Source organism: Grammomys surdaster, unplaced genomic scaffold, assembly GCF_004785775.1.
Source record: "Grammomys surdaster isolate TR1022 unplaced genomic scaffold, NIH_TR_1.0 129, whole genome shotgun sequence".
Classification (NCBI taxonomy): domain Eukaryota; kingdom Metazoa; phylum Chordata; class Mammalia; order Rodentia; family Muridae; genus Grammomys; species Grammomys surdaster.
The window spans coordinates 2,791,552-2,811,485 of NW_021604587.1; the positions used below are offsets into that span (position 1 = coordinate 2,791,552).

The window sequence follows — 19,934 nt, forward strand, 5'->3', positions numbered from 1 at the left end:
TCTCTCTCTCTCTCTCTCTCTCTCTCTCTCTCTCTCTCTCTCTCAAGTTCCTGTGATATTTGAGTGTGATTAAAACCAAAAGGAGCCATCTGTGGCAAGGCGGAGGCTACATTTCTTATTTAAGAACTGACATCTGTGAGAAGAACATTAGAGGCATCCGTGAAACAGTGTTTGGAAATTTAACTTTGGCGTTTTTCTTGACAATATTCTTTGGTTACAAACAATAGAATTCCCAAATCAGTTGGCGACCCTGAGATGTTCCAGTGTTGGTCTCTTTGAATCTTTATTGTGGACTTTATCATCCAGAGTCCTTCCTGACCCAGTTTCAAGCCATTGTGACCAATGGCTGTGGGGGCTTCATTTCTTAGGAAACTTATTCTTAATGGCTGCACATACATGCCAATGGTCCTAGACTCGGGAACTCGCTTTCTAAGGGTGAGACAAGGATTAAAATGTCACCAGACACCCTCGGTAGGCCACAATATGCTGTAGATAGCCTCACACCTGTTGTGATGCCCATGGCTACCTTTTTAAAGGCAGCAAAGAAAACACTGCAGTTAACAGATTTATGCGGGACTTGCTGTTAAGGTTAATGTAGTCCTCTGGGGTCACTTTTGTATAACTAGAGGCTTTATCATGGTAATAGTTGGTCACAAAAGTCATAACTGTTAAACCAGCTCACTGACTTTGTTCAGTAACCTCTAGCCCAGAATCCCAGGGCCTGGCACCCAAATGCTCTGCATCTGCTGATGAGTTTGACCCGGGACATCTCAGGGACGGGACAAGGGAAGAGTGTGTGGTGCCTGAGCTGACACCCCTGAAATATGTGCTGGGTGTGAGTTCTGAAGCATGGGCCAGCAGCGATTGTTTCCCCGTTCAAGAGCTAGTCTGTACCAGATGGGCCGCCGCTGCCCTCCCCTCACTGTCCCACATTTGTGTAAAACCTATGTGTGAAGGAATGAATGGCATTTATTACTTGCTTTTGTCTGGCTGCAGGAAAATAGGAGTTCAGCGTTCCGGAACAATTTTGTTGTGAGAAATGTCAAACAACTTGGTGGCTCCAAGTGCCCAGGCGGCTTGTGGCGGAGCTGGTGCTCATAGACTTCTGGCTTGCCCCCTCCCACTTTGCCTTGCAGAAGCTGGGAAAGTCTTGCCACTGAGCCTCTGTGTGGGTGGATGGGGGGAGGTAGGGTGATAAAACCCATACTTGTGTTCGTAAAATACAATTTAAAGCCCTACTGTGGGTCAGTTGTGCCACGATGCTTCTGTTTGTTCCTGAATCCAGGGCAGTTAAAACTGGCTGTATTTAGAAGAGAAAAGAAGGCTGCTTCCTTCCTTCCTTCCTTTCTTTTTTTTTTCCTCTTTCTTCTTCGAGATGGTTTCACTTTGCAGCCCTGGATGGCCTCAGACTCACCATCTAGCTCACTGCCTTTGAATTCATAGTAATACTCCTATCTCAGCCTCTGGTAGTGCTGCGGGACAAGGAAAGAAATCTGATCCACATTGGGTATTTGAGGAACCAGTGCTTCCCCACCTCACTCCTCTGGAGATCAGTGTCAAATAAAATGAAGTAGAATAATTTCCCTCTGCATTTCAGAATTTGAAATCTATGTGTGAATTTCCTGGTCTTACTTTTTTTTTTCTCTTTATGTTTATGGTCAGCAAAATAAATAATAATAAAAAACAAAAACAGTAAGGCTCTGAAAGTAGCCTCCTTGATTTCAAAAGGTCAGGTAGGTTCCACTCAGTCCTCCTGACGGGGGATTACAGATTTAATTTCTCCTTGTCTGTTTACCAATTTCCCATTCTGGGCACATAATTCTTTTTTAATATATCACCCACTATTAATTGTCATACATAGCAAGGGCTAATGGAACTAGCAGCAGAATATTCCAGGAAATCAAACAGAATCACATTCAAGGTAAAAATAAATTTTGCTTAGTAGGAGTTCATTTTATTACTACAATGCATTATTCTGCTCAGAACATGCCTGCGTTTGGATAGTTCCCTGGCTTAGCAGTGCCACACAGCTGAGCGCCACCTACTGGAATACAGAGAAAACACTGGAGGAAGAAAAAGTGTAAGAGTGTGTGGGTGGGGAGGGTGTTGGGGGGTTCTGTCTGAAGAGCACTTGGCACTGACAGAGAGTGGAAGTGATGCCAGGGGGGGTGCTGGCTACAGCTAAACGATGCCTGGCCATGCGTACATGGGCAGGTGGTACTGGTTGTAATGAAGGTAATCTAAGATGCTCTTCTCCAGCAGGCTTTTGTAGATGGAGTCCTCAAAAACCCTTTGGAGGTATTTCTGGGGCTTCTCATTCAGGTTTATTTCCTCTTCCTCTAACTGGTAGGCTATCTGCTCCATGGTAGGCTTGTCTTCCTCCTGTGAATGCAGTGAAGAGGCCAGAGTCAGAACTTCCTGGTACTCAGAGCCACCAGCACAGGGCAGGTTCAACTCCCCAAGAATAGGAGCTTTGTTTAGCTTTGTAGAAATTCTTTATAAAGGGGACAAAACACAGATACTGCACAGTTATTCTTATCATTTTCAGGGGATAAGTACACTCATACTGTTGCACCTCCCTCATCCTGGACATCATCCATCTGTCTTCAGAGTTTGCCTCCCAGATCACAGAAACTGTCTCAGTCAACAGGGACACACAGTCCTGTCCCCCATTCACCCCCATTCCCTGGCTCCTTCCTGGGGCACCTCAAGCAACTGCAGCCACACACTGTTTATGTTTTCCTGTAAGGATTCTACTGATCCCTCAAACCAAAGTCACAGTGTATTTACACCGAATTCCAAATAGGAAAAAAAGTAGAAGTTATTTGTGAAGTTCTACTGGACCATCACAGATGGAAGGCTCACTCTACATGGAGGCACATTATCATCTGGCTATTTAAGCAAGAAAGGACCAGGTTGGGGAGATTATAAACACGGAGTTTAGAACAGTTGGGGCATGGAACAGAAACTGACATTGAAAGCTGAACAGTGGGTTGGGGAAAGGCAACCGACGCTTGGACCTAAGGGTCAGAGCTGAAAGCACTAAGGTGTCAGAACAGCCTGTGGATATAATCTGCTGTCTACATGAAGCGGGTCTTTCTTTGGTTGTTCTAGAGGGTTCTATTCAACCATCATGGAACACTAAACTAATAGTATGTGGGGCTTGTTACTACACAAGGCTTATTCTACAGTGGGGAGGGCAGCCTAAGATCAGCGTAGCACCTGTAGCCTCTCCCCTCACACTGTGCTTATCTGACACAGGCTCATCTCAAAGTGTCCCATGTCATGTATGACCTATTGTGTCTGGCTTCTTTCACTTAGCCTTTTCTAGTATTGGCCTTTTCTAGTCTTCTGAAAGTTCCCTAATTTTTAAATCACGCCAAGTGTATATTCACAGGAGACCATGTAATGTTATGATGCACACATGTGTTGTCAGAAGAGAGGCCCAGCACGCACATCCAACGCCATTTATATGCACTGCCTCTGTGCTAAGAACATTTAAAGCCCACCCTCATGACAAACTTGAAACAACTGGACCTTATTATTAGTGTCGGTTACCAGGCTGTATGATAGGTGACTGTCAAAACAACATGGCTGTTTTCTCCATCTGCCCTGCCTGGCCAGCTGTCTGCAGGATTCTTTTTTTTACATGTTTGCCTTTACTGTGAGTTTGGGCAGAGCTTGGCTTTTTTCACTTAGCGCCAGGTTAATCCACATTGCTGTATAGAACAACTCTTTTTTAGGGCTGAGTAGTATTCCAACATGTAATATACATTCCAATATATACATACCACATTCTCTTTACCCATTAACCCATGGGTGAGCAACTTTGTTGTTCTTATATCTTGGCTGTTGATGTTGCAGTGAACATGAGACCACAGACATACCTTCCTTACACCAATTTCTATATGAACTCCTCTTGAGATACCCTCAGATGTAGAACTGCTGATCCCATGGTGACTCCATCTGTGACCTCTATGTTGTTTTCCAGGATTGCCCTCACTTATGTTCCCACAGCAGTGAGTCTTACCTCTCAGCTTTTTTTTTTTTTTTTTGGTTTTTTTTTTTTTGGTTTTTTTTTGTTTTGTTTTGTTTTGGTTTTTTTGGTTTTTGGTTTTTGGTTTTTGGTTTTTGGTTTTTGGAGACAGGGTTTCTCTGTGTAGTCTTGGCTGTCCTGGAACTCATTCTGTAGATCAGGCTGGCCTCGAACTCAGAAATCCGCCTGCCTCTGCCTCCCAAGTGCTGTGGTTAAAGGCGTGCGCCACCACTGCCCAGCTTTCTGGCGGTAGCTTGCTGGGTTGTTAATTTGAATCCTTGGTGGTGTTAACCATTTTTTTTTTCATGTTTATATGCTGACCATTTCATTTGTAGGTCTCCTTTTGACAAATGTCTCTTCAGGCCATTTTTCTATTTAAAAAGTTTAGCCGCCTGTTTTGTTAATCGATTGATTGACTTCCTTATAGACTTTAGATATTAGCCCCTGTCCAACGTATGCTTGCAAATCCCTTCTCACTCTGCCTGTGGGTTGTGTGAGCTCTGAGATTTCTTTGCTGTGGGGAAGCTTTTCAGTTCGACTGGAGGCCCACTTCTCTATTTCTGCTTTCTCTTGCTTGTGCTTGGGGGCATATCTAGAAAATCCCTGCCTAGATTTCAAGGAGTCTTCCTCCTGTTTTCTTCTAGGAGTTTCATGGTGTCTATTTTTTAAGTGTTCTGATAAGCCTCCATTTTTGCTCTTTGGTATGTGAATGTCTGATTTTCACACAGTCCTTATAGAAGAGTCTGTCCTGTCCTCACTATATGATACCTTTGCTTTTTTAAAAAAATCAATTGACTAGGGAACCGGAGAGATGGCTCAGGGGTGAAGACCAGTGGCTACTTTTCCAGAGGACCAGAGTTTGATTCCCAGTGCTCAGGTGGTGGCTGGCATGTCTTAACTCCAGTTGGGGGGTTGGGGGGGGGGATATGATGCCCTTTTCTGGCTACTCTAGGAACTAGGCATGCAAGTGTGACCTGATGATGTACACACAAGGCAAAATACTTGTGGAAAATAAAAATTTAAAAACTAACAAAACACCTACAAATCAATTTACTAAATACACTGAGTTCCTGTAAAAAGTAATCAAAGGAAAGATAAAATTTTTCAAAAGGAATTCTCCCAGCAGATTAAAATCTCTTGGCTGTAAAAGCACGGGTACATTTCTGGGCTCTCAGTTTCCTATCCTGTTGGTCAGTATATTTGTTTTTTATTCTAGCATCGTGCTGTGTTGGCTACTGTAGCATTGATGTGTATTTCAAAATTAGGTGGCATGGAGTTTCCACCTTAATTTCTTTTGTTTTGGCTATTCTGATCTTCTGTGATTCCATATAAATCCGAGAGATTTTTTTTTTCTCAAACAGCCATTGGAATTTTCCCAAGGTCAACACTGGATCTTTGGGGAATGTTGAGAGAGTAACAATTTTAATTCTCCTAAGGCAGGGTAATGTCCTATCTACCTCTGTCATCCCCAACTTCCTTATTTCACTTTGGCTTAAGTCTTAAGTGTGGAAAGTGCCGTAAGGAGTCACCAAGGAGCCTCAGAGGAAACTGCCTATTGGGACTCCTACGCCTGCTTGTGGGGGAGGGGTGGCCTTTCCTGGAGACACTTGCTGGCCAGGTCTGGGGACACCAGAGTGTAGAGGCAGTATGGGTGTCACAATCTTCTCTTGAGGAATATCATCTCTTTAAGGTGGCGGCTGTACAAGGAGTTAAAGATATGGAGGTGTGCTGAGCAGACCAGGGTAGATGATTCACAACAGCCTGGTGGCTTCCACAGAACCATCCATGGTACACACACACACACACACACACACACACACACACACACACACCATAGTTATCTCCATTCAGTGTCTGCTTTTCTGAAACACACATAGCCACTGGACTTACTTCCCCGACCAGTTGTGGATGGTTCTGGAGGAAACCCACACACTGGAGTCATGTTCAGCTGTCAAAACAAAGCCCAGGATGAGGTAGGTATAGGAAGCCCCCAGAGGCAAGGAGTCTATGCAGTGGACAAGCGAATGGCCTTCCCCTAGAGGAGGAAAACCAACCAGTAAGGTTTCCATTACAAGCAAAAGCGTTGGCTGGACTTGAAGGCAGGATGTGGCAGGCAGCCTCTGGGGGAGCTGCTGACAGGAAGGGACTAGAAGGTGGCTGGAGGCCTAGAGAGACCCCAGGAGCAGGAGACAGATCTGCCAGTCCTGAGGGTAGCTGCTCTGATCAGTGTATTCTTGGCAGGGTTATTTTGTTTTTGTTGCTGAGGGGGTGGGGGCTTTGGGCGGGTTATGTGGTTAATCACCAATGTTTCATGCTTTTTAAAAATGTCTACAAATCCTTTACGTCATTGGTTACATTTATTCTGAAAAAAAAATGCTATTGTAAACAAGATTGTTTGCTTAATTTCTTTTTCAATGAGATCATTGCTAGTGCTTTGCTTTTCTGTCCAGCTACTGATTGTTAATCAGGTGGCTTTTCCTCCATCTTTTCTCCATCCTCCCCCTTCCTTCTCTCTCTCTCTCTCTCTCTCTCTCTCTCTCTCTCTCTCTCTCTCTCTCTCTCTCTCTCTCATGCACATGTGAATGACTGCATGCATACATTCCTCTGTGTGTGTGTGTGTGTGTGTGTGTGTGTGTGTATTCCTGGGAAATGAAACCCAGGTGCATACCATAGAGCACCTGGTTTTCATGTATCCGTTCTAACAGGATGGGCTCTCAGCTTCCTGCTCCACACACCTGTTGCACCCCTGCCATTCTGAGTTCCTTCTGGTCATGGCATTTTCTCACAGCAGTAGGAGGATAGCTAAAACAGAAGTCCCTTACTCTGTTTTCTTGCCTAACTAATCTGGCTGCAGCCCTTTGTACTATTATTGGATGGAATCAACAAGAACAGTGCTCTTTTTCTGTCTCTGATCTCTGAGTGTGGTGTTAACTGTGAGCTCATATTGTGGGGGTAGAAGGCTATATCTCTGCTGAGACAATCACATGGCTTTCGTCCTGAAATATGATTTGGGGGCTCATTTACATTCACGGCTGAATACTATTACATTCACATTTGTAATAAGAGGCCACATTTGTTTACACATTGACATGCTGGTGAGCATGTGGGTTGTTTCCTCTGTTTAGCTGTTCAGGGTGTTTTGAATATTTGTGTACAGGTATTCATTTGAATAGCATTCAAGTCTTAAAAAAAAAAAACAGATACCTAAATGTATAGTTGCTGGGTCAGAGGATGATTCTCTGTAACATTTTTAGTAGTCTATTTTTCATAGCAACTGCTTAATTTTACAAGCTCATTAGCAGGTGTGTAAGGATGCCATTTCACCCGCATCTACTGTCTTTAAAAAGATTTATTTCTTTTTAAGAGTGTAAGTGTTTCAACTACATGTATCATCTATGCACCATGTGTGAGCCTTGTGCAGGGAGAGTCCAGGAGAGGGCGCCAGACCCCTGGACCTAGAGTTACTGACAACTCGGAGCTGGCATGTTGGTGCTGGGAATCCAACCAAGATTTCTGGGAAGAACAGGTGGTGCTCTTAACTGACGAGTGATCTATCTATCTATCTATCTATCTATCCATCCATCCATCTATCCATCCATCTATCATCTATCTATCTGTCTATCAACTATATTTATCTATCATCTATGTATCTATCATCTGTATTTAGTACCTGTTTATATCTATGTACTGTCTATCATCTATTTATATCTCTCTGTATGGATGTGAAATGGTATGCTGTTGTACTTTGACTTTGTTGCTCTAATGATTAATATTATTGAGCATCTATAAATAAACACATATGTGACCTCCACCTGTTTGTTCGCTTGTTTCTTCGTTTACTCCTGGAACTCACTGTGTAACTGAAACTGGTCTTAGTCTTCCTGCCTCTGCCTCTCAAATGCTGGGCTTCCAGGTGTGAGCTCTAGTGTCTGGCTACATCCAGACGTTCAGTTCTATTCTGTTAGTATGGTTAACATGGCATATGAAGTACCACACTGATTGGTTACTGTTGTTCTGAAGTAAGGGTATCAGATAGTGTGACGGCTTCAGCTCTGCTCTGCTGTCCCTGGAAGACAGTTTTGGCTAGTTGAAGTCTCTTCCATTTCTTTTTTTTTTAATTTATCTATTTAAATTTTATGTACATTGGTGTTTTGGCTGCTTGTACATCTGGATAAGGATATTGGATCCCCTGGTACAGAAGTTACAGACAGTTGTGAGCTGCCATGTGGGTGCTGGGAGTTGAACCTGGGTCCTCTGGAAGAGCAGCCAGTGCTCTTAACTGCTGAGCCATCTCTCCAGCCCAATCTCTTTCATTTCTATGTAAAATTTCTATGTCTATAAAAAAATGCCTTTGGGTTTTTGACAGGATTTCACAAAATCTGTGAACTGTTTTAGGTGCTGCTGCCATCTTAACAAAATAGTCTCTAAGCCTATGAATCTATCTATCTATCTATCTATCTATCTATCTATCTATCTATCTATCTGCCTACCTATGCCTTTGAATCTTCTAGAACATCGTATAGCTTTCAGTGTCCACTTGTCCAGTCTTGTGCTACTTTAATTAAATTGACTCACAGATATTTAATTCTTTTTGATGTTACCACTCGAGAGATTTTCCTAACTTCATTTTCACTTGAGTACTGTGGACTGCTGGCCGCTGTGTGGCCGGCTCGTGCCAGGCGCATGCATTCATTTTTATTGTTTTCTGGATTTGTTAGAATTGGGTCATCTGAGAAAAGCTGTAGTTTTACTTATTCCTTTCCAAGGTAGGTGCCTCTTATTTCTTTTTTTCCTTGTTTCATTGCTCTGGCTACAGAAAGTTTATCTTCCAGGGGAATGTTGAACATACGTGGTGGAGGGAGACATCTCTGTATTACTGCAGATCTCAGGAGTAAAACTCCAGCTGTAGATCATCTACTACACAATCTGACGCTCGCTGTGGCCTTTTCAGAATCTATCAAATAGAAGACGTCTCCTCCTACCGCTAGGATCTTTTGTATATGCGTGTGCACGTGCGCATGTGAATGTGATGCCTGTAGAGGCCAGCTGAAGGCACTCTGGGCTGGAGTGGAGCTGTGAGCAGCCTGATATGGGTGCTGGAATATGAACTTGGGTCCCCTCTTAGCCACAGAGCCATCACTACAGACCCTACTGCTACTCTTTAAACTATGACATTTCTTGTCTTTTTATTTTTCATTCTTAGTTTCATTTTCTTTTTTCTTTTTTTGTTCTATTTTTGGAAACGATGTCTCATATATCATGATGTAGAGGGTATCTTAACACTTGCTATCTAGCTATGAGTGCCCTTGATCTGGTGACCCCTCAGCCCCTACCTCCCAAGTACTGAATTACAGGTGTTCAATACCACACCTGGCCTTCGTGGGTTTTGGGGTTTTTTTTTTTTTGGTTGATTTTTGGGGTGTTTTTTTTCCACGTGAGATAGTGTTGTTCTCTTCCCTAACTCTCTCTAGAATAAGTGTCACATCGGCCTCTTTTTCTGTGTGCTGGCCAACTCACATTCCCGGGGGTAAATCCCACGTGGTAATGATGTATAATCCTTTTAACATGCTGTTGGATTTGGTTTGCTAATCTTCAGTTGAAGGTTTTTACATCTAAATCCATAAGGGATATTGGCCTATGGTTGTTTTTTCTTAAAATTGATTTTGGTGCTGCCTTTGCCTGGCTGTGGTATCAAAGGAACGGTTGCCTCTGCTATTTGTTTTTGAAGAGTTCAGGGGAGACTGAAGTTAATTCTTTAAATGTTTGGTATAAGTCACTGAGAAAGTCTAAGTTTAACCTTTGTTGAGAAGTGTGTCTGCTTTCATGTGCCCATGGAAAACAGAAGTTTGCTTTGGGTGTTTTCCACAGGAGTCAGTTACTGTGTGCTTTGAGGCAGGGTCTCTCTCACTGGCCTGGACCTGGCCATGAAGGCTAGACTGGTCGGCCAGGGAGTCTCAGGTCCCTGATTCCCAAGCACTGGGATTACAAGCCCATGCCATACAACGTGGCTTTTTATGCAGGGTCTGGGGATCCCTTCTGTTTACACAGGAAACACACACCGACTGAGCCAAGCCTCCTGCCCTGTTGAGAGGGTTTGATTACTGATTTGATCTCTGTGGAGACTTTCTGTTTCTTCTTGGATCAGTTTCTAGTTCCTGTGTTTCTAGGAATTTGTTACTTTCATCCAGGTATCTTGTAATTGATGACACAGATTTATTTCTAGTCGTATCTTTAAGTACTTTCTTATTTTATAAGGCTATAGGAATGTCTTTAGTTTTGTTCGGATTCAGTAAGTTATGAGTCTGGCCAAAGGCTTGGGTTTTGTTGATTTTTCAAACAACAGCTCCTGTTCTCATGGACTTTATTATTTTCTTAGTCTATTTTACTTTTCTCTGATATATATATATTAATTAAAGAGTCTTTCTTCTAATGGTGAATTTAGCTTTCTTTCTTTCTCTAGTTCCTTAAGGTTATTATTTGAAATTTCTCATATCTATTTTTACAAATAGACTTATTTTTTGTTTGTGTTGTACGATGTGTGTATGTGCATGTGTGTGATGTGTGTGTGTGTGCAATGAGCGCAGGTGTGTTTGTGGGCTCCTTCTGCAGACATCAGAAAAGGGTGTCAGGTCCCCTGGAGCAGGAGTTATAGATGGCTGTGAGCATGACTGCCGGGATCAGAACTCGGCTCCTCTGGAAGAACAGCAAACACTCTGACCCATTTTGCTCTTTCCCCAGCCCAACTTTTCCTGTTTTAAAAGTCTGCCTTCTGCAAACAATGTTTTGAGTGGCATGTTTTTACCTGTGCTCACTCTATGTATTGCTAACATCCCTTCTGGATCCTTCTTTGACCCACTCACTGGTTTATTGAGGGGGTATTTACTTGATTTCTACAAACGTGTGTAATTCCCAGTTTGCTTTCTGTGCTGGCTCCTAGTTTTACTAGGCAACTGGTAAAAATGGTTAAAAATTCACATGATGTGGTGTGGCTACTGTAACATTCACTGACAGGTGCTCTGTGGCCTTGAGTGTCCTACCCTAGAGGATGTTCGTGTGCACATGAGAAGAACGTGTCTTCTGGCATTGCTGAGCAGCTGTCCTGTGCACTTGTGCTGGCCCCATGTGGTTCACAGCACAGAACATCTTCTTTCCTGCCTGAAGCCTGTTCTAACCATTGCTCAAAGCGATATACTGAACTGCAATCCTTACTTTATACACAGTTTTCCCTTTCAGCCTGTCAACTTGGCTTCAGATATTTGGGGGGCTCTGTCATTAAGAGTGCATGTGTAATTTATTTATTAGAGGAATTTGAGGAGTGATTTTTGACTACATAAAATCTGACTATGGCCAGTGACTCATAGGCTCCACCCATAGATAAAATGTGATGTTGGTGAATTTATCATTATCAACTGAAATACTGAGGATGCTTTACTTAATGTTTGAGATCCTGCACTGCTTTAAAGATGGGCTAGAAAGGGACAGCAAGTGGGTTTAAACATTCTGAAGTTTAAGAAAAAGAATTACTGTTCTTCTTGAAAGAATCTACTGTTTCCATTTGCTTTTGTCAGACTCATAAACAAAATTTCCTGCATGTCTGTCTGGTCATTACATGTCCCGACAGGCTCAGTACTCTAACTGTCACCTACTCTTAGCTGGTGATGGTGGCATTAGCAGAGCTGTCCTTTGCCTCCATGGGCTTACATGCACCCCTCCTGTTACACTCCCCTTATGACCCTGTTCCAATGTCTGTCTGTCTGTCTGTCTGTGAGCTTTGTCCTGTGTTATCCAAAGGTTGCCCAAAGCTACCCTAACTTTGAATAGCAGTAGGCCCCATGCCACATACCACTTCTCCCTGTGGCTTTCTCGACTGATGAACAGAAACGCTAAAAGCAGGACAGTCCCCACTGAGGTTCTTCCCCTCGTCCCTCATGGAGGCAGGCCTCATTCTCTGGCTAGAAGCCCCACAGGAATGGTTAGAAGCCTTTAGTGTGCATTGGCATAGGCTGAAAACCCACTCCTGTCCTGAGGCGGTACAGGAAATGGGCTCGAAGTCAATGTCAGGCTGTAGGTGAACATTTGAGGGGACTGTGAGGAGTCCTGTCAAACGTGCTGCATGCTACCGAGTTTAGCAGCTTCTGTTTCCTTTTCCTTTCTCTTTTCTCAGTAATTGATCCAATATTGATGCAGCATCATGAATGCCTAAGTGCATTCCCTGTGTTCAGCATCTTGTGGTTCTCCATCTTCCTAAGGCTAAAGGTTCCCTTTAATATATCTTCATGCTGTGGTGACTTCTAACCATAAAATTATTTCGTTGCTATTTCATAACTGTAACTTTGCTACTGATATGAATCATAATGTAAATACCTGATATGCAAGATATCTGACCTGTGACCCCAAAGGGGTCGTGATCCACCTGCTGAGACCCACTCTTAAGCAATGGTACAATGACATGGCATATACGGAAAGCTCGACTATCCTAAGGTACTCTCTGTGTCTCACCCAGCCTTCTCTCACTCCTCAAAACCCTGGAAAATTAACGCTTTAGGAAACGGAATTTTATTAAAGAAAATACAGTCTATGTAACAACTATGCTAAAGTACTTTTAAACAAAAAAAACTCTCTGCTTTCCAGTATTTACCTCAGAAACAGGACGGTAACAAGAAAACACTATGTATATCCTAAGTGCCCTCAGTGCTCTGCAAAGCACTAACCACGGAGCTCAAGGGTGGGGTTTCGAAAGCGTCAGTGGAGTCACCTGGGGTCAGATGAGTCTTTGCTTCAGCGGCAGCACTCAACAGATCATGGTGTGAGAAGATGGAAGTGTCCAAGGAGTTAAGTAGAGATGCTGAGTGCTAGGTCTGTAATGGTGGTTCAGCTCTCAACCCGAGCTGACCTCCTCCAGGCTCCAGGATGGAGCACAGTGCCTGGGACCTATACCCCATCACTAGTATATACACGGCCCGCTACACCACAGGTCTCACACCAACAGATCCAATGAACTAGGGATCAAACATCCTTGGGAAGAATTGGCAGTGCTCACATGATCCACTCCCATCCTCATTAGCCCCTAAATGGTGTGAAAAGCTCTACAGTATTTTAGTAGGCGATTTACAGAATCTAGAGGTGATCTAATGTGTGTAGAAGGATGTGTAGGTCCTATGCAAATACTGCGCCTCTCTACATGAGGGACTCGAGCTTCTGGGTGATTTAGTGTCCTTAGGGGTTACTTACACTGGGTCCAGGGAATGTCTATACCTCCAGTTTACTCATGTTGTTTCTTACTCAAGGCCATTGTGAGACTGACTGGAATATCCTGCTTGTGGGAATTTTGACTCTTCATTGGTTTCTATCTCATTCTGATGTCTGAACGGACAGTTCCTACATCCCTTCTTGTCACGTCCACTTGAAAGCATCCACAGCCCTGTAGGTTCGATGGCAGAGCTACCATATCGGACAGCCTAGATGAAATCTAGATATTTTGTCTCTCTGAATCAAGGTGGAGTCTGGGATGGATATTTCATCACCTTGAGCATAGACACTAACTTTCCTCAGCTATTCTAAGGGCTTCAGCAGCAAGAGAATTGATATGAAGTTTCACAAATACTTCCTTATTTCCATAGAGGTATTTGCTAAGCATGGAGCCTCTGGGAAAAGAAGCCTATATTCTAGATGATTCTCTATCATATTAATATAGATGTTTTAGTTATAAAATTGGTGTATTCTGACACTGGGGTGAGTTCTCTTCATATTTTATTTTATTTTGTGTGTGTGGGGGGGTGGGTCTTTGTGACAGAGTCTTGTGTGACTCAGGCAAGTCTGGAACTTGCTGTGTAACAGAGAATTATCATGAACTCCTGAGCCTCCTGTTTCCACTGTGAAAGTGCTAGGATTATAGACACACACACCCTCGGCAATAACAGAAAACTACTAGAGAGATGAGACTTCTATTCCTGCCAGCGGGTGAAAACAACTCATATCTAGTCTTCAGTCGACATGGTCAGCTGATCGTGAAGAGACAGCTACTTGTAAAAAATGCAAGAGCAATGTCCAGAAAAGGGTTTGAGGAAAGTCACTACCCCTGAAACACTGCTGTCTCCATTTATAGAGTTTATCTAAGGCACTGCAGAGGGACTAAGAAACCACTCCGAGACGGGAATGTAGGGGAAAAGTCCAAATGATCAACGGCTGTCAACTGCTTACAATTTGCAAGGAATAACACCCACATGTCCACTAATCACACTTACCTGCTTGGAGATTAAGATTTGGCGCAACTCTTTCTTGAGATCAATAAACCGATCGTGGAAGAGGGCCATGCACCACGGCTCTGTGAAGTAGCTGGTGAGAGAAGAGATTCAGTTAGCCGGCAACCCTCTCATTACCACTAATAAAGTATTTACCTGCTTTTTTTGCCTTGATAAATTACAGTTCTGGCCCCATTGCAATCGTTTGCTCATAAAGAGCCTCACAGAGCAGCCTGGCCAATCAATGTTTTAAATGGCTGTTCCTGATGGAAGGCCAGGTTCCCTAATTACATTTAAAGTGGTTTAATTCAGAGCTGGGGCAGGACCCAGTGAAGAATCCTGATTTTATCAGAATTTAAAAGCCTGAAGACTTGTAAAGAACGGCGTCTCCATTATCTGTCCTCATTTGAGAAAAACAGATTGCGGGATTGACTGAACTGCTGCATGAACAGATTAAATTTGGGTAGAAAATAACACAAATGTTGTTCATCATTAAGGTTTCTGGATTAATAATGAGCAGAAAGCAGGCCACCTCGGTGTTGCAGCCTGGCCTCTGCACGGCTGGCTGATGCTTAACTGAGCCACTTGCAGGGAAGCTGTGCTCTTGGGTTGAGATTTACTATGAGATTTACTACCTAGTCCCCAAAGGCCGAATAGAGCACATTTTACATGGAGGACATGGTCTTCCATCACTCACAGTGATCCCAGACAAAGGTGATACGTTCTTGGAAAATTGGATACATTCTTGCCATAACCAAGGGCCTTTACTGACATTTTAGCCTTTCCTTTATTGTAATATGAAACATCTTGGGACAGGTAACTTCTTCAGTGTCTGAGCCAGCTGATGCCACTGTGTCACTCTTCTCTGGGAATGACTTTGCCGCCTCTGCCACTGTTTGTGAGTGCCATGAGTATGCATACAACAAGAAAAAATTGGTTTCCAGCCAGAGAAGTGGCAGAGGTAAAGCTCCCCAGTGATACAAGCACTCAAAGATGAATATAACCAGGGATGCCGCACAGCACGTGGCTGTGACATGCTTCCCCACTTAATTGACACCTGTAGTTCACCTATTGTTAATACTATCTGCTGATACTATCTACCTCTACCCTTTGTCCCCAGTGTCCACGTCTAGTACCATGCTTCCAGGTACTAGAAAAACTGTAGGGACCCAAAAGACAGACGTCCCTGCCAATGGGGAGCTTATATTCTTGAGATGACTAAGGAATGGACAGAAAGGACTTTCTTGAAAAACAAGATTAAATGAAGTGGCAGCAGAGTAGAAAATGTTGGGGAAGAAGATGATGAAAGGCTCAGTTCTGAAGCAGTGGCTTAGACCCAAGGGAAGGGCGAGGAAGCCACATGAAAACCTGAGGGAAAAGTGCTCCTGGGTAGGAAGACAAAGTGTGAACTCCAGGGGGCAGGAAGAAGCCAGGATCGCCTGGGAAGGTGAGACAGAGAGCCACAAAACTGGGGTAATGGTTTAGAGGGGAGGATGGATGGGTCACCCCTAGTGGAAGTATCCGGTCACATCCGCCATAGCATTATTCCATAGGTGTAGATCTTGGCAACTGCACACAGCAGGCATCAATCAAGCGAGTGTTCACGGATTCAGTGCACACTACAGTGTGCCTGGTTTTGATTGCTGGCTTTAAATTGTCTTCCATAAACCTAGAATATGATTCTGCTAAAGGAGGCTAAACTCTGTAAAACGCCCCCAAGACAGGCAGCATCGTGAAAGGGAGAGTGAGTTGGGTGTGTTGGGGGCAAACCTGCAATCCCAGGATTCAGGAGCCTGAATCAGGAGATCAGGAATTGTTCAGGGTCAAACTGGGCCGTAACATGAGTTCATGGCCAGCTTGCGCTACATAGTGAAAATCTGTCTCAAAAAGCTGGGACTCAACAGATCATTTATTCTTCACGTTTTGGGCACCAACAGACACTGCAAATGCAAGCATCTCTGACCAAAGCATGATTAATCTCTGAGTATAAACACATATTTAGAAGACAGTTTGACACAGTGTCCATCCATCAAACAAGAAGTAGTTGGTTCCCACCCCTAGGGCTTATGACTCCCCTAGCCGTGAACATACTTTTGATATTAATATAATTACATCATTCCCCCTTCCCCTTCTCCCTCCAAACATTTCCATACACCCTTCCTTGTTCTCTTTCAAATTCATGGCCTCTTTGTTCATTACTAGTTGTTACATGCCTACCTGTATATACATACATGCACACATATTCCTAAATACCACTTGCTTAGTTTGTATAATGTCATTTATATGTGCGTTTTCAGGGCTGACCTTTTGGTATTGGATAACCAGTTGGTGTGCTCTTTCCTGGGGAGAATTAGTTTTCCCATTCTTGGCCTTCCTTGGTTGCTGTAGTTGTTTGAGTAGGGTAGAGGCTCTTGGACTTTCCTCCTCTACCCATGAACTTCTCACCAGGTTTTTCTGTATCAGTTCCCCCCCCCCGCAATATTCAGGAAATACCAAGGGAGATGGAGTGGAAAAAGCGTAAGAGGTAGAAGCTAGGGAGGAGTGACATGAAACTCTCGTGGACGTGTGGTAACCTGCACAAGAACTGCAAAAGATGGGGCTGTCAACACTCCATCATGATGGTGGAGGGGCTCATGAAGCCCCGCCTCCTTCTGGAGGAACGATAGATAGTTAATGGTTGCTAAAGAGAGAGGAGTCATTTCCTGTGGTGGTATAGCCACTTCAGTGGTATGGCAACTTACTCAGGCTCCAGTAAATAACCCCCTACCCACACTCATACGAACAACCTTGATGGTACTCAGTGGGTTATACACACAGACACATAAACACACACATACAAACACACGCAATACAGATAGACACACATACAAATACACATACATACAAACATACACACAGACACACACAGAGACACACAGACACACATACACAGACACACACACAGAGACACAGAAACACATGTACAGACACACACATATACATACAGACATACACAGGCAGACACAGACACACACAGACACACACGGACACACAGAAACATACACAGAGAAACACAGAAACACATGCACAGACACACCCATACACAAATATATATACACACAGACACAGATATATACACACAGACACATAGAGACATACACACAGACATATACATACAGACACACAGACACACACAAAGACACACACAGACACACATATGCAGAGACACACATAGAGACATACATAGACACAAACACATACATACACACATATACAGACACACATACACAGACACACACACAGAGACATACACAGACACACAGAAACACACACACAGACACACCCCTCAAAACAACAGACATGAATGTAGGAGGGAAAATCTATTAGAAGAAGGGGTTCAGCAAGAGTGGGGGGATATAAAAGACAGTAATGGGGTAAATGAGCAAAATACACTGTATGTATGTATGTATGAAATTGTCAAACAATAAAAATAATAAAAATCAACTTTTAAAAGACATGCTGAAAAAGTAAAAAGTGAAAAGTGCACTTCTACAGGTGGGGTGGGGGAGGAAGCAAGGCTGAGGGTGTAGATGGCAGGAGAAGACATGCCTAGCATGTATGAGGCTTTGGGTTTGATCCCTAGGGTGAGGGTAAGGGAGGAAGGGGAGAGAATAAGAGATGGGAAGGGAGAGAGACAGACAGACAGAGAGACAGGGAAGTGGAGTGTACCTTATTTGCCTATACTCAAGGACATCTAAGACCAAGGAATGGCATGTCACGGATAGGAAACTTGGTTGGTATTCTGAGCCTACATTCCTGGATACACCTCCAGCCAGCTTCTTCAAGGGAAGGATGTCTCAGAGGGCTACACTCTGGTCAATCTCCCTAGCTGGAAATGTCTTGAAGTTAAGTGTAGCAACAGCCTCAGTCAAGACACCAAGCACACTCTTCCAGGATACGTTCCTCCCCCCACACTCCCACCCCCATCTTGGATATAATTGCTACAGAAACCTAACATTGCAAGTCTCAAAACACTGCCAACTCTTTAAGTTAGAGACCAGGGGACACTCTCTAAACTGTTGCTGTATTTCCTTGCACGTTTCCATGGTGCCAATGTAAGTCCCAACCTTCTTGGTTTAGGAATTTGTAACCTCATCTTCCTCTCACCATTTTGCTCTAACACAGATTTGTCCTGTCAGTCCTGGTGGCCACTGTCCCTGCCCAGTGCCTGTCCAGCTGTCCTGTGTTGCTCTCTTGAGACTCACTACCCTCAGTAATGAGAGAGTACTGGGAGGAGATCCCTCCTCCCTTAGGAATACCCAGACGTCCTGGGCTATGCCCATCATTGACATGCCCATGTTCCTACAGCTAGGCGAGAAGTTTCCTGGTTGGTTTGAGACTGATTTCTGTGTGTCCTGCAGCCACAGTGTGTGCTGTCCTCAGCAATAGGCTCTTACCGTACAGTTATGGTGGTTAGCCATCAGTTATGGTGGTTAGCCATCAGTTATGGTGGTTAGCCATCAGTTATGGTGGTTAGCCATCAGTTATGGTGGTTAGCCATGAGGGCATTAGCAGTAGCAATAACTGGGAGGTAGCCCGTGCCATGTGCAATACTACTGCGGAGTTTCTTTAGTGGGTGAGTAACTGTTCGCTCTCTGCTGTGCACCTTTTACGTTTTGCAGCTGTGTAGTGATATGCATAGAGGTAGTGTGCACATGCCACAGTAGTAGCATACGGACAATTTCATGGCCCTACAAACCCTCTCTGCTTCCCCATTTACTTCTCCTCTCCCTTTTGGAATTATTAGCAAACTCATTTTTTAGAAAATTGGACTTCACTAGAGAAAATGAGGGATGGGTAACACTTTTAATAAAATATTTCCAGTATGTTAGAAAGTCTTTTCCAACAGCAAAATATTACACTTATCAACCTTGCTAATAATCCCTAACACACCATGCCCCACCACATACACACACCAAAACACATACACATATACAACATCCCACACAAACACACACACACACAAACACACACAAACACACACACACACACGCCAGAACACATGCAGTGTCATATACACATTCATACCACACACATATTACATATAAACACACACACACACACAACACAACAAACACATAACACATACAACACATACACATGCTACAGACCTCCCCAACACACACACATACACACACACACACACACACACACACACACTCTCAGAGGCTGTGAGTTCTGGGTCCCTGCAGCAGCCAGCACAGGGGTGCCTCAGACTGAAGTTCCTGGCAAACACTCCTGGCCCAAGATAGATGTCAGACTGTCTCCCTTTTCCGTGGCAAGCTTTTAGTTTCAGCCATCCATTTGTAGGTTGGGTGAGGAGGGAACAGGGTGGCTGGGATTCTGAGCTTAAGAGTTTTCATCAGGAGAACCAGACAAGTGCTGAATTTAACCAATCTCCTTCTGCAATTGTGATCAGTCAAATAAGGATTGTTTCCTTCAGACCTAAGGACATTAGAGAGACGTTTACTTCAAGGTTTCATTCATGGTGCCTCTCCCCCAGTGGGCTTTGGTTAACTAACTCCCTTTAATGGAAATGGGGATTTTGATGAAGATCCCACTAAGCCCATCATAACTTGGAAAGACCACAGGCAGGAAATGTGTTGACTGGCCTAACC

The 19,934-nt window shown here is 43.7% G+C and overlaps 1 protein-coding gene across 1 annotated transcript in view; it reads right to left on the reverse strand.

Moving 5' to 3' along the window:
* Positions 1-2,098: 2,098 nt before the first annotated feature.
* Positions 2,099-19,934, reverse strand: part of Cfap61 (cilia and flagella associated protein 61) — a 273,504-nt gene continuing 255,668 nt past the window's right edge. The window contains exons 26-27 of the mRNA XM_028756974.1: positions 14,281-14,371; positions 2,099-2,382 (exon numbers count right to left, since the gene is read on the reverse strand). Of these exons, the coding sequence (XP_028612807.1) occupies positions 2,182-2,382; positions 14,281-14,371 (292 nt within the window). The 3' untranslated portion in view covers positions 2,099-2,181. The remainder of the gene's footprint in view (positions 2,383-14,280; positions 14,372-19,934) is intronic.